This window comes from Hippopotamus amphibius, chromosome 7, assembly GCF_030028045.1.
Source record: "Hippopotamus amphibius kiboko isolate mHipAmp2 chromosome 7, mHipAmp2.hap2, whole genome shotgun sequence".
Lineage (NCBI taxonomy): Eukaryota > Metazoa > Chordata > Mammalia > Artiodactyla > Hippopotamidae > Hippopotamus > Hippopotamus amphibius.
The window spans coordinates 94,911,486-94,925,923 of NC_080192.1; the positions used below are offsets into that span (position 1 = coordinate 94,911,486).

A 14,438-nucleotide genomic window follows, 5' to 3' on the forward strand; every position below is an offset into this window, starting at 1 on the left:
GTGCCAAATTTAGCACCTTATAAACTGGAAATCATTTTGTAGAAAATTCCTTTATTATAGTGCAAATAACTTTCAGCAGTGACATCATAATGTAAGAACACATTTAGCAACATTTTACATCACGCAGTAAATAAGAAAGTGTTTCTTTGAAAATATGTCATCATAGAAACATTATTTCTACGTTAATAATGTAGTTGGAAAATGCAAAGCCTGTTTCTCTCAAGGCAACAGGGCTCCCTCCCTCTTTTCGGATATTTGCTTTTTAATACAAATGAAAGGATGTGCCATTTTAACAAGTCACCAATTCTAAGAGTCATCTCTTAGAAGGTTTTCAATTGAGGTTGGCAAGATTTGAAATGGGGTTTCAAATTAAAAAAAAAAATTTAAGACAGTTCTGGGGTAGCCCAGAAAGTAGGATTCACTTCTATTAACTTTTATGTAGATATATACATTCACTTCAGTTTTGATGCAGAAATGAACAGATTGTCTAAAGCCTGCCTGTTATTCCACCAGAGCCTGATTGTTATTTATGTTCCTTGGTTTTGGTAATATTGCAAAATTAGGGCTCTGGTTAGAAATAACACCTTACATACCCAAATGCTTTCCTGTGAAGATTAAAATTGCACTTTCTATCCTGAATTCCTACCTTAGACCTCACATGCCTATGAGAGGATGTGAACATTCTTTCCAGTTTATAGCCAATGATTAGTACAGCTGGATTAGCCCCCTTCTAATTTAACTATACCTGAATCAAACCATCACATCATTTAGATTAACTCCAACAGGCTTAACCAAGAGGTTTCCACTGACCTCACAGAGAAACGAAGGGTTAACAGTGTATCTTTACACTAAGCTGCCTAAGGGCTTGGCTGCTAACCAGTTAGCTGATAGGTAGAGAGAACAGTGTCAGTTCCAAACAGTTACACTCCCAGCTCCTCTAGTTTCTGCTGAATTATGCAGTGGGTGGGAATGGATGGCCACTCAAAGGAAACCTCCTGTGTGGGTCTTCCACCATAAGAAGAATCAAAACCCTTAAGTCTCTCTACAAACACTTGTCAAAATCTAGTGGCTCTACAAGTTAATCACAGGCTCAAAAATACCTGGAGCCACAGAACAGCCCTCCTGGCTGAACATGGCTGGTTAAGTCAGCTGGTACACAAAGCTTTTCAACGCTCAGCCAGTATTGTTGGATAAAGCATCTTCTTACATAACACAATGGAACTGTGTTAAACAGTTTCAAAGCTGAGAAGAATCCAAATATATCACCTATAAAAAATTCACGATTTTAGTTTGCTTTTTCTTAGACTTTGGTACTGAAACACTGTCTACATTCTCGACACATGAAGATGACGTGGCCACTTCAGTGCCTCTGCATGTTGTGTAAAAAAACTCAAAAGCAAAGCAGGACAAGGACGTGTCATAACAAGAAAGACGCAGTATGCTGTACAAACAAAACCTAAATTATATATAAATACACCCCCATCCCAGCACCCCATCTTTCCCCCACTAGCTGACCAAAGCAATGCAAAGGGTCCTTCTCTCCAGGGCCAATGCAGTTTGTGAAATCCAGCACCCAGGACTCCAACCATCCCTTGCCTTGCAGTGACATCTGTATCACTGCAGGCTTCTCCTGGAGACTCCCTGCTGTCTAATGAGTTCCACAAGTACAGGGAAATGCCTAAAGCTTAATTGGAAGCATTCACACTATTGGCTGGACTCAAAGATCTAGAGTCCTGGGAGTTAACTTTTCAGATAAACTAACTGGATCATCTCCTAATTTGGATTCTGTCTTATCCTAATATCTCAGTAGAGCCAACACAGTAGGAAGCATCCTCTACTCTGAAGCTCCAAAGGCAGTGCTTAGGGATATCGGTGAGGGTCACATAATAAGTGATACAATGAGCTAACAGCTTAAGTTGATATAAATTATTTCCAAGTAAGTTATTTGGGGCCTATTTGCTTCTGCTTTCCGTTGCATTCCAGAATCATTTTCATACTATACTTTAAAAGTTTATATAATAGTCATTTAAAAATTGTCTATGCAATCACCTCTTACGTGTTTTCAGGTAGCTTAATAACAACTAAATGAGCTATTACGTAGATCTAGGGAAAAATAGTTAATTAGTCTTAAGGAAGCCAATACTGTGCTAATTCACAGTAAGAAGAAAAAGCAATGTAAATCACCATCAATAACTTGAAAAGCAGTCTTATCGAAATGTTGCAAAATTTTCCCAAAAGCACTTACAGCAATTTATATCGAGATCCTACGTTTAGGGGTATGGAGGATAAGACTCAACTCTTTCAGGTACAAATTCACCTTCTTCATGATTGTAATAGGTAATTGCCCCCCTTAGACTTAAGATAATTATACATTCAAAAGTTCATAACTTGCTGTTCTTGAGACATTAATCATTCTCTAACACATACACTGAGTAGAAATAAATAACTACAAGAAAGCTTTAAAAATCTGAATTAACATTATGCTGTGCAAAAAAGAAAAAAAAACAAAAACAAAAACAAAACCTCGAACAACCTACATTCTATGTTAAATACCCTGACTAAAATGTCGGTTGTGCTACACGATTCCACTTCAGTGCAGAAATGAGTGGATTTCTGTGTACCGTCTTTGTTGTTGTTGTTTTAAGTCTTTAGCACTTTTGTTCTAAACATCACTTTGCTTTGAAAAGATGAATAACTTACTACCAAATCACAAATCCATTTCAGTTTAGTCTGAATAAAATCCAGCTAAGTGTATTACTTTGTTCTGGGAAAAATGGCTCGGTGTCTTTGTTCCGACAGCTTCCTAAGGGCAAACCACCGTTGAAGACATTTTGGATTTAAACTGCACAGAAGGAAGATACGGTGAAGTCTGCCTTTTCGTTTTTGTTTTCTTTTTAAGTCTCAGATCTTGCTAGGACACTTCTTCCAGACCAATAGTCAGATAGTTGTGGCACCTGATGCTATGTGAAACAGACGTGGTTTAAACAACATCAGCCAAGCTTGGTGATCTGGAGGTCCCCGTTTATCTTTATGGTGTCGATTGCAGATAACGTTTGAATGCGGTGATAAAAATCAAAAAGTTGGTGTCCATCCACAAACACTCTGAAACGTGGGTGCTCACAAAGGATTTCCACCTGGAAGAAACAAAATAATAACCTCAGTTCATAATTTCAGTGAACCCTGCTGGGGAAAATGAACAAACAACACTTCATTTTAGAGAAAGGCAACATCTTCAGTGGTTCTCAAACATTAGAGGGCACTGAGATCATATATAAGGTGTGTCAGAACACAGACTGCTGGGCTCCATCCCCCAGTTTTTCCACTGAGTAGGTCTAGGAAGGTCTAAGAATGTGCTTTTCCACCAAGTTCCAAGATGATGCTGGTTGCTGGAATAAGGCACACACTTTGTGAAGCACTGCTCTACACTATTCAATATCCTTAAAAGATTTAAAATTGCTTTCCTATTTCTCCCTTCTCCTTGCATGCCAGAAAGTGTAAAATGGCAGCGATTTATTTATATGGCACTTAATGCCTCCATCCTCATCCCCTGAACAATTCTATCCCCCCTTCAGAGAAGCCTCTCACAAGGCAGAACTGGTACCCATTAGTAACATGTAATAATAGTCTAGATACCCAAACAGGGTAAACACTAAGCAGAGAGAAGGTTACACAGTAATTACCATTGGACCAAGGATGTGTAATTAACAAGGCTTTGTAAAGCCAAACAGAAATACTGATTCTATATGGTAAAAGCCTTTTCTTCCTCTTTTTTTTAACATAAGTAATTCACCATAGAGTTTAATCACTGGTTCTGTGCTATGTATTTATTAAAAGCATTGGTATTCATCATGCAAGGAGAGACTCCATATGTGATATTAGTCACATTTAATTCATATTATTACTAAAATTATATCACCAAGAAGGGCTGATTTCATTTCAGTTTTGTTGTTGGGGAGCATGATTCCTCTTGGCAGAAGCTTTGGTTACTCACACTCCTGAGCTCTGCATTAACATTCACCATCAGGAAACTGTCACAGTTCAGGGGAGTCTCAGGGTCATTACCATTCTAGAGAAGGGTAGGGATGCCTTCCTAGGCTCTATTCTATCAATGATGTGAGAATCATGGATTCTTGTTTTCCCCTCAGACTGTAAGATGGGAAGAAAAATTATGACTTATTCACATGGCCCTTGTAAATTTCTAGATGAGGAGCAACAGGTTAAGAGTAGTTCTGCTTTGTTAGGTGTATATGCAACAGGGAGCTTTTCACTGGGTTGTCACTGTTGTGATGTATGTTAACAAGGTGTAATGCAGACACTTCATCACTAGGTCTGACATGTCGGTAAATTCTTTCCTAACACATTACTGACTTGCATCTCTTACTTGACATTGCCCTTCATAGAGGAAGGTGCTGCTAATGCTGTTTGATTGGAATGGAAGTTTGGGCTATACTTCCTGCCCAATAGATAGTGGGGAGCAAACCTATACTCATCCAGGCCCAAGGGAAGGAATCTGTCAGCCACACAGCCTGTGCAATGAAACAGACTGAGGCTACTTAATCCAGAGAGGGAAACAAGGACATGACTAGCCCTTATTAGCAAAGGGAACAAGAGAAAATAAAATGATAATCACTATACTCTTAAAAAACGACATACTGATATGGTTTGGTGCTACTTAAAGGTTGAGAAAAAAATGAGGAAAGCTCTAGATACTTATTATTATTTATTAAACAAACAGATACTTTGGGACAGGTGTCTATTATATGCCTGGTACTATGTTAAATATTACGTAGAGAAGTATTTATTTTTAACAAGCTAGATATGTAAATATGGGTTTACTTACATGTACTGGCTAAATAGAGCCAAGAGCTACTAATAATTATTAATTCATATTGGCAAACAGAGCTCTTTTGATTGTTTCTCTTTTTTTCACCATCAGGTGACAAATTTCCTGGACATGCAAAAATTCTGGCTAGTTGAAGTGTTCTTGGCACATCCTAGATGAGAACATCACCATCCTGCCAGCGGTTGGAGCTGAAGCACTCGAGGTACTCACCCTGAATGGCTGGTCTGGGATGAATGGGAAGTAAGGGATCGCTGACTGTTCTTCACCTCTTTCCCCAGATATACAAGAATTTCTGAGTAGCTGCCGATCTGTGAACACAGCTTTGAGTTCAATTGCCACATCGGCAGGAGGATCTTCCGAATCACCACAGGTCAAGCTGATGGCAAAGCTGAAAAGAAAATCATCTTTTATTCACAGTTGAGCAAAACAAGCTTTAACAACGACCCAGACTCCCATTTCCTCCTTCTCTGGATTTGATAGCTTTTAACCTGCCACTATTCTTCAATGGGGGGAGGGGGGCAGTTAGACTATGGAGAAGCAGGATTACAATCAAACCAGTTTATTTTGTTACCCAGAGGAGGCCCTGGTGAAAACTTCAGTGAAGATGAAAATAACTAACTGTAGACATTTCAGATACCCCAAACTACCCACACATCTGTGTCTTAATCGACACATGTCAGAAGACTCAAAAACAGCCCCATAAATTGATCAGGGGAAACAATATCTTGTCAAGTTTGGTTCTCATTGATATTGATAGTTTTTATTCCAAACACCATGTTTGAAAAACATAAAAAAAAAAAAAAAAATCCTTCAGCCTCCCTAAGGGTCAAAGAGAAAATGATGTGGGTCTATATTTATAATCTCTGATATAAATAGCTGTCTAGAGAAATGATGGCTGGGATTCATACACATTCCTTTCATGGGAACCTAGTACTTTCTTGGCACTTCAAACTAGCAACACTGGCCACAAGGGTCGGAAGCGGAGAAGCAGTAAACCACAACAGGAGTGGGCAGGACCTGGTAACTGCCTGACAGGTCTCGGTGGCAAGGGCTCTGCCTTACCTCTCGGGGTTGAGGTCTACGATGCCCATGACTAACACCTTCTTGCCTGGTCTCATGCCACCTTTAATGTGCCCACAAAATGGCACGATCTGCAAAGGATGAGAGGAGAAACAGAAAGTTCACAGCCTGTTAGGGAAGAGCCAAGCCCTCAGATCCTTAAGACCTGACCCATTAGAAAATGCAGTTAGAAAGAAGAGGGTAAAGGCAGACACAGAGCATGGAACAAAATCATTTACCAGTCGTGGGAAGTACACGTCGGCTTGAACTGGAGAGCCCAAGGAGTTGTTTAAATGCCCATCATCTAGTTTCTAAAAGTAGAAGCACACAGATTGGCTTTCCAGAAGCTTTTGGAGGGGGTGTTAGGGGGAGCGGGGAAGAACCTACACAAATTTGGAGGCATCCAGCAGCCCTCCATAGAGCACAGGCAGCCTCTGCAAAGGCTGCCACCTCCCAGTCCACTGAATAGTCGCATAACCCCCGGGAACAAAAACCGTCCTTTCTACCAGGTAGCTAAGCCTCTGATGATCCCCAGATCCTTCAGATCTAGATCAAAATGAAGGTCAAGCCACAATGGGGATCCAGACCCCGCGCCGGTGGAGGGCGGGCCCCTCTACAACCGCAAACGCCCACGGAACCGCGGTCGCCCAGGCCTGTCCTCGGGGACGTGGCTGGAGCGCAGCGGCCGCGCTCAACTACTCTCTGGAGCCCCCAGCGCGGACCCATTTCCAAGGGGGAATCCCCGGGACATCTTGGGGAGGCTGGGGGGGGAGGGCGGCAGACGCGGGCGCGCGCGCCGGACACACACGCGCGCACACTCACACGTGCAACGTGCACACACCTGGCCAGCGGCTGCACGGCGCGGAGGGGGCTGCCGGTCACCGCCGCCCCCCTGCCAAGGGCCGCCCCCAACACCCCCCCTCAGCCAGCGGCCCTCCCGCCAGGGCACCCCTCCGGGCCCCCCACGCCGGCCGCGCACCGCGGGCTCCCGCTACCAGGTACCGGGGCGCCTTCTCACGCCGGGGGCGCGCGGCTGGGCCTCGGCCGAGCCGGAGCCGGCGGAGGACCCGCGCGGGCCGCGGGAAGGGGGCGCCCCGCGTGCGCCCGCCGCACTCACCACCGCTGCGTCGCTGTCGGCCACCGACCCCGCCATCTTCTCGCGCGGCGCGGTGGGGCGCGCGGCTGGCGGTCGGGCGGCGGGGGACGAGGGACACGGCGCGCGGGCGGGGATCCCGGGGCGGTCCTGCGCCGGGCGGGGGCGCGGGTCCGAGGCTAGTGCGGGCGCGCGCACACACGCGGGCGCGCGCGCGCGCACTCCCGGGAGCCCGGCGCCGACCCGGCCGGCGGGGCAGGGGGGAGGGGGAGGCGGCGCGCGCCCCGAGGTCGGAGGTGGCCGCCGCGGCCCGGACCGCGCTGCCGAGCGGAGGCTGCTTCCTTCCTCGGGGTGCCGCTGCAGCAGCCCGGGGAAAAAGGTGGCGAGGGCCGCGCCGTGCTGGCCCTGGGCGGCATTTAAAGGCCGCCGGAGCCCGGCTCGGGAACCGGGAGCAGGGCGGGGGCCCGGCGGGACTGCCGCGGCTTGCTCAGCTTGCCCTGCCCCTCGGCCATTGGACGGCGGCAGGAGGCCGGGGCAGGAGAGGCTGGCCTGCCAGGGTCGGGGCGTGCGCGAGGGCGGGCGCCCGGTCGCCTCTGGCGGCAGGGGGTGGGGCTGGGGGGCCTGCCAGGTGACAGGTGCTTGTGACATCCCCGCCCTTCCCCTCCAGCCACCCCACTCCTCTGCTTGCGTCTTAAGGCAGGTGGGGCAGTGGAGGCCGAGGTCAAGGGAAGATTGGAGGTGGAGGTAGTATTCCAGAGCTCGAGATTTCTTGCAGAGGATTCCAACAAAGTGCGAGGAGAGATTCATTCGGCTTTCTAGGGTAGAAAAATAACGAAAGGTCTCTAGGCTTGCATAAATGAATATTTAACCTGAAAGCAAGAGGCAGAGAGGACTCACAGTAGGGACTTTTATATTCCAAGAGATTAGGTACAGGACAGACCTCCCTCTCCTGTGGAAAGATGGGCAAGTCTGGGGGTCCCTGGAGGCTCTCTCAGGCAGGGATTTGGTTAAGTCTTACCAAATTGAATTGGGCACAGTGACTGCTCTCAGAAAGCCTTCACTGGGCCGTTTTTTTTACAAGTCACCTGTCTAGGTTAGTGAATTTCTCACTGAAAATCTCCTGATATCCATTGCGGAGTAATTCCAAGGGGGTACACCTCTCTTTATTCCAAGGCACAAATTCCTTTATGGCGTTTCCCCATTAGGACGATTATGTAACTTCTCAGATAAAGCTGTATCAACATACCCTTTATTAGGTGACATCTTGGCTTAAACATTCCATTGTGTGAATCACCCCGGTGTTTTATACTAATAAGCAGGGAGCATGTGTGACCTGCTGCAGTCCCAGAGGGCCTTCAGAGGCTCCCTTCCTGCCACTGTTGCTGGCTCCGTGGCCTGGAACATCACTGAGGCTTTTGTGTCTTAGCTTTCCTTTTATGGACCAGAGCTAATCATGATAATCTCAGTCGAGTAGGGAGAATTACCTGCACACGCCTGTAAGCCAAAGTCATATCCTTTGTGTGCTCTGAACTTGAGGCTGATGTGCAGCACAATTGTGGCTCACATTTTTGCTCTTGTTTACCAGTCTTAGCTCAAAATCATACCTTGTTGATTATTTTAAAATGTTAGGCAGTCATAGGAAACAACTGAGAGTTCGAAAGCACACTTTGATATATCTCAATTTCTGAGAGTTTGGTATAGGGAAAACTCATTGAAGTATTTTTTTTGTCATTAGCTAAGCTAAGAGTGACACAATACATCATGGTGGTTAAAGAGCTTGTGCCATAGGTTCAAATCCTGGCTCTACAATTGACTTGCTGGGCGATCTTGGACAAGTTACTAAACTTCTCTGTGCCTCAGTTTCTTCATCTGTGAACCAGAGGTGACAGTGAGGATGATGATAGCACCTAACTTGTGTTACTGGGAAGATTAGGTACATTGGTTCCTGTACCTTCCTTAGAATAGTACCTGGCACATAGTAAGCACTTAACTCTTCAAATCTACGAACATCCCGAGGGCCTGCCGTGTGCCAGGCACTGGGGAATCCAGTGGGGGCTTTGTTTTGTGGTTCTACTTTATTATTAGTTTAAAATTGTTTTTTTAAATTGAAATATAGTTGACTTACAATGTTGTGTTAGTATCAGGTGTACGGCAAAGTGATTCAGCCATTCTTTTTCAGATTCTTTTCCATTTTAGGTTATTACAAGTTATTGAATATCGTTCCCTCTGCCAGGAACTATTCTAAGGAAGGTACAGGAACCAATGTACCTAATCTTCCCAGTAACACAAGTTAGGCGCTATTGTCATCCTCTGGTTCACAGATGAAGAAACTGAGGCACAGAGAAGTTTAGTAACTTGTCCAAGATCACCCAGCAAGTCAGTTGTAGAGCCAGGATTTGAACCTATGGCACAAGCTCTTTAACCACCATGATGTATTGTGTCACTCTTAGCTTAGCTAATGACAAAAAATACTTCAATGAGTTTTCCCTATACCAAACTCTCAGAAGGACCTTGTTGTTCTCTATTTTATATATAGTATTGTGTATCTGTTAATCCAAAACTCCTAATTTACCCCTCCCCACCCCTTTCCCCTTTGGTAACCATAAATTTGTTTTCTATTTCTGTATTGTAAATAAGTTCATTTGTATCTTTTTCTTAGATTCTGCAGATAAGTGATATTGTGATATTTGTCTTTGTCTGACTTACTTCACTTAGTATGATCATCTCTAGGTCCATCCATGTTACTGCAAGTGGCTTATTTCATTCCTTTTTTATGGTTGAGTAATATTCCATTGTATGTACATAACACATCTTCTTTATTCATTTATCGGTTGATAGACATTTAGGTTGCTTCTGTGTATTGGCTATTGTAAATAGTGCTACTATGAACATTGGGGTGCACATATCTTTTCAAATTAGAGTTTTCATCTTTTCCAGGTATGTGCTCAGGAGTGGGATTGCTGGATCATATGGAAACTCTATTTTTAGTTTTTTAAGGAACCTCAGTGGGGATTTTTTTGTTGATCTTACACTCTAATGTTGAAAGGCAGTTAATAAACAAGTAAATATATAACATGTCAGGTGGTAAAAGTATTAGAAAAAAATAGTAAAGCAAGTAAGGTGAAAGAGAGAGGTAGGAGGTGGGACGATGCTGTTTACAGTGTAATCAGTGAAGCCACCTATGGCAGAGTAAGTTCGAGGACTCCTAAAGGGAGAGAAGGAGGCGGGAGGCATTTGAAAGTCTGGAAGAAGAGGTTGCTGGCAGAGGGAACTGCAAGGGCAAAGTCCCCAGGGTGGAGTAAAGGAAGAAAGCGTTGGGTGCAGCTGGGGTGCATCGGTGGAGTAGATAAGTACTTAGAAATGGAATAGGTCATGTAGACCGTGTGAAGATTGGTTTTTCCTTGGGAGAGGGGGGAGGTTCCTGAGCAAAGGAATGACATAGCTTGCCTACTGTTGTGGATACATCCCTCTGGCTGCTGTGTGGAGTGGTCTCTGTGAGGAGGGCAGTGTGTAAGAGGGTAGAAGCAAGACTTAGGAGGCTCCTGCGGCAATCCAAGCAAGATATAATGGTGGCTTAGACAACGGTGAGAAAGATGAAGCTATGAGAAGCTGTGGGCCCTTGATAAGTCCTAGCCGTTGTCATTATTTATCTCTGAGAGTTCAAATCAACTTCTAAGCCTCAGTTTCCTCACCACAAAATTAAGAGGTTGGGCTCATTCATCATTTCTTCTTAGCTCTTAGTTCTTCTGGTTCCTGAAAAGCTGTGAAAATACCATCTAAATTTAAATGGTTTGAGAGTGGGTGCTGCTAAATGAAAATAATCTTGGTTTGAATCTTTCAATAAGTGGTTTTGTAGGGTGAAGAATAACCCTTTGACTTACATTGTAAGTGGAGTTGAAGATATTTGGATTGCTTGAGATGAGGTCTTACATTTCTTACATTTTAGGAATATAAAGAACAGGAAGGTACTGAGCCTGCCCAGAACATTTTAACCTGGAAAATTGCCTTTTATTCCAAAAATGCTTGGTGCTTTCTCAGTCATTCTATAGAATAGTTCATTTTGAATGTGGAGAGCAGGGAGAAAGCCTAAACGAATTTTTTGTTATAATTAAAGCTGAGCAGAGTCAAACTACCCCTTACAGGGAAACTCATTAGCAAATAAATTAATTATAGAGCTTGAATTTTTTTTAAAATAAATTTATTTATTTTACTGGCTGTGTTGGGTCTTTTTTGCTGTGCGCGGGCTTTCTTTTTTTTCAGTTGCGGTGAGTGGGGGCTACTCTTCGTTGTGGTGTGCGGGCTCCTCACTGCCATGGCTTCTCTTGTTGTGGAGCACGGGCTCTAGGCGCATGGACTTCAGTAGTTGCAGCACATGGGCTCAATAGTTGTGGCTCATGGGCTCTAAAGCACAGGCCCAATAGCTGTGGCGTACGGGCTTAGTTGCTCCGCGGCATGTGGGATCTTCCTGGAGCAGGGATCGAACCCCTGTCCCCTGCATTGGCAGGCGGATTCTCAACCACTGTGCCACCTGGGAAGCCCTAGAGCTTGAATTTTTAAAAAAGTTGTATAGAGAAGGACAGGCAAACTTTGCTCTGGGCTCTGATTATGGGCATTTTTGTCTAAAAAACATTAATCAAGATTGTGACCCTTTTATGAACTGCAACGGTGAAATGCATTATTGCTAGAAACTACTAAAAAGGCTAAAGAAGGTGGGGGAGGTAGTCAAACAGATGATTAGCATTGAAAAAATATATGCAGGTCTTTGAAGACAGACTTTGTTAAATGATCTTCCCAAATGAAAATGGTAGATCACGTCCTTCTTTCTTTCCCATTTAATGTGTTTTATTCAAATGTAGGCATGCAGAATTTCTAATACTGGGGGGAGAACATAGCATTGACGTCAATTCAGCAACCATTTTATGAGCATTGCTAGGCGCTGTGATACTGTGGACCAAGAAGAGATATTTGAAAATGCACAGGCCTTGTCCTACAGGGGCTCACAGCTCACTCTGGGGACCAGTGTAGAATGTAGCTGGTAAGATAATAAAGGCCTCAGAGCTACAGCCTGAGTACTGAGTGGGGAGAGTCACTCCCATTGGGGGGATTAAGGCAGCTTTCTGGAGGACCTGGTATATCTCTGACCTTATGCATGGCAGCTCCTTCTACAGTCCCACCAAAGCAAGTCTGCAAAGACTGCACAGCAGCTCTGTTCATGGCCCAAATTCTAAACGCACTCCTCTACCTGGTCTGGTCACCAGCTGAATCTCTGATCCCAAAGGCTGGTTTTGTCTCCTGCCCTGGTCTGAGTACATATGTACCTTCTTCCTTTACACTGTGACTGGGGACCCTGATCCCCTAGGCCTGACTTTGACCTTCAGACCACTTGTTTTCTGTGTATATATACACATTGGCGGCAGCAGGGTTTCTCACCCTCAGCGCTATTGACAGTTTAGGCTGAGGAATTCTTTGTAGTGGGGGGGGCTGTCCTGTGCATTACAGAATGTTGAGCACTACATGCCGGTGGCACCCCCCCCCCCAACCAAGTGGTGACAACCAAAAATTCCTCAGACATTGACAAATGTCAAATGTCCCTGAGTGGGGTGGGGCAAACTTGCCCCTGGTTGAGAACCAGTTATCTAAAAGGCGCTTTAAGATTCCTATTATATATAGGATATGAAATTTAACCTGGAGTAGACGCTTGCACATCAGAAACATTTCCCTTTTTATTTGGCAAGTCATTGCTTCCTGCTATTGTGGGAGCACTTTACAAATGGTTCCGCAAAGAACCCCTACAATGAAGGAGGACCCGTGAGGACCCCTGTGGATGTAACTGCCATCTCAAAATGTCTGTAATATTGAGAAATTTGTGTGACTTCTATACTCTGTTCCACAATATCACCATGTTTATTTTTGATATAAACATAATGTTCTCCCCACACCCATAAATACAGCAAAACTGAAGCATCTAAATGTTCACCCTGTTCATCGTATGGCTTGATTCCCTCCCTGCCCCAGATCCCTAAGGGTGGCTGCAGCCCACTCTGAGGAATTTTGCAGGCTGGTCAGGCTTTCAACCCTCCATAATTGTTTTAGTCAGGCCAGTCTCTGCTCAGGATAAATATTCACGTAGGCAGAAAATACACAAACTCAGCATTCTTTTGTTTACCTAGTAAGATAGGAGCAAACATTTATCAAGCTATTTTTCTGTATTTCAATACATGATTAAAGTTCTTAATTATTCTAGGAACTGTGGTCACAGTTAACAAATAATTATTTTAGACACACACAAAAATTTGTATTGTACCCATGTAATTAGGGGACAGCCATAAAACTTGGCAGTCAATGCCACTGGCTAACATTTCATTATTTTCAGTTTATTTATGAGGAAACTAGAACCAGCCTCCTGCTTGTGTTTTAATTACTTAGCGCAGGAAGGATTGATTTCAGAAAACCTCCAGACTGAAAAGGGTAATAATGAGCCCATTTCCCAGGAGGGGTTCAGGGCTGCAAAAGTATGCACTGCTTCCTACCCTGGGGATGTCACTGTGGGCCCTTTATCATGTCTGGGATGTCGCAGGAATGCACCTTGAGCAGGCTTACTCCTGTGAAAAGTAACAAGAGCCCTCACCCAGAAAGAAACAGAGAACGCTGCTTCCAACCTTTGGAACTGGCAGCATGAATGAAAGATATTTTAAGATACAGAGCTTTGCGCCGGGACTGAGAGCCAAGGATGTGCTTCTGTGCCTCCTCTCCAGCCTTACCTTTCAGCAACTCCAAGAGGCTGATCTGTGCTCAGTCAGCCTTGTACCAGTAAGGAATGTGACAGGCCTGCGGGGCGGAGCCCAGGGCCTCATTTCACTCCTCTCATCATGCTGGATGTTTCTGTTTTCATCTGCTGGTTTATAGTCCTCCTTTTTATTGCCTCTGTGATTTTATTTTCTTGTTGTCAAGCGGCATGAAGGGTTTCTTAGTTTGGTAGTTTCACGGAAACTTGTGTGGCTTGGCTGCGTGGAAGGAGACGAAGATTCAGATTTAACAGTCGGCTGGAAATCTTGACTAATGGGCAGGAAAACTCAGGAGGCAGGCTGCCAGGTGGTCATTTGATTTTTAGAGGAAATGTGTTTGGGTGACACAGATGTCTAGATTTCTTACAAGGTGAACCACACAGAGGAGGGATTAACACAGACAGCTTCTGAACGAACCGCCAGCCAGAAGGGACCTGGGAATTTAAACTTGGCATCCAAATTGGACTAACCAAAGAGATTCAGAGAAAACAGACTTCGTTTATTTATTTAACAATTCTCTATTGAGCTGGGCTCTGTTTTAGTTGTCATCATGGTCATTTTTTACCTTCTTAAAAAAGCCCCAAACAGCCATACACGTACTTGTACTTAAAATACTTGCCCTCCTTTTCCATATGAGTTTCTTCAGGGAGTCTCTACT

General features: G+C 44.5%; 2 protein-coding genes across 3 annotated transcripts in view; one reads left to right on the plus strand and one right to left on the minus strand.

Annotated features, from left to right (window-relative positions):
* Window positions 1-2,031: 2,031 nt before the first annotated feature.
* Window positions 2,032-7,481, minus strand: LGALSL (galectin like). Its single transcript, XM_057740838.1, has 5 exons — window positions 7,020-7,481; window positions 6,142-6,213; window positions 5,906-5,994; window positions 5,054-5,231; window positions 2,032-3,134 (listed from the first exon to the last, which is right to left on the minus strand). The coding sequence occupies exons 1-5, from the start codon at window positions 7,053-7,055 to the stop codon at window positions 2,991-2,993; spliced, it is 519 nt and encodes a 172-aa protein (XP_057596821.1). The 5' UTR covers window positions 7,056-7,481; the 3' UTR covers window positions 2,032-2,990.
* LOC130856475 (basic salivary proline-rich protein 3-like) overlaps window positions 6,231-14,438 on the plus strand; it is a 123,074-nt gene continuing 114,866 nt past the window's right edge. For both annotated transcript variants that reach the window (XM_057740837.1, XM_057740836.1), the window contains exon 1: window positions 6,231-6,900. Coding sequence is in view for 1 of the 2 variants with exons in the window: in XM_057740836.1 (XP_057596819.1) it covers window positions 6,459-6,900 (442 nt within the window). In the remaining variant the exon portion in view is untranslated. The remainder of the gene's footprint in view (window positions 6,901-14,438) is intronic.

Excerpts from the sequence above, each read along its gene's own strand:
- LGALSL (XM_057740838.1), bottom strand. The coding sequence starts at position 7,055 with ATGGCGGGGTCGGTGGCCGACAGCGACGCAGCGGTG. Across the intron at positions 5,232-5,905 it reads GTAGACCTCAACCCCGAGAG|CTTTGCCATCAGCTTGACCT; the intron begins GTAAGGCAGAGC and ends TTTTCTTTTCAG. Across the intron at positions 3,135-5,053 it reads TCCCAGACCAGCCATTCAGG|GTGGAAATCCTTTGTGAGCA; the intron begins GTGAGTACCTCG and ends TGTTTCTTCCAG.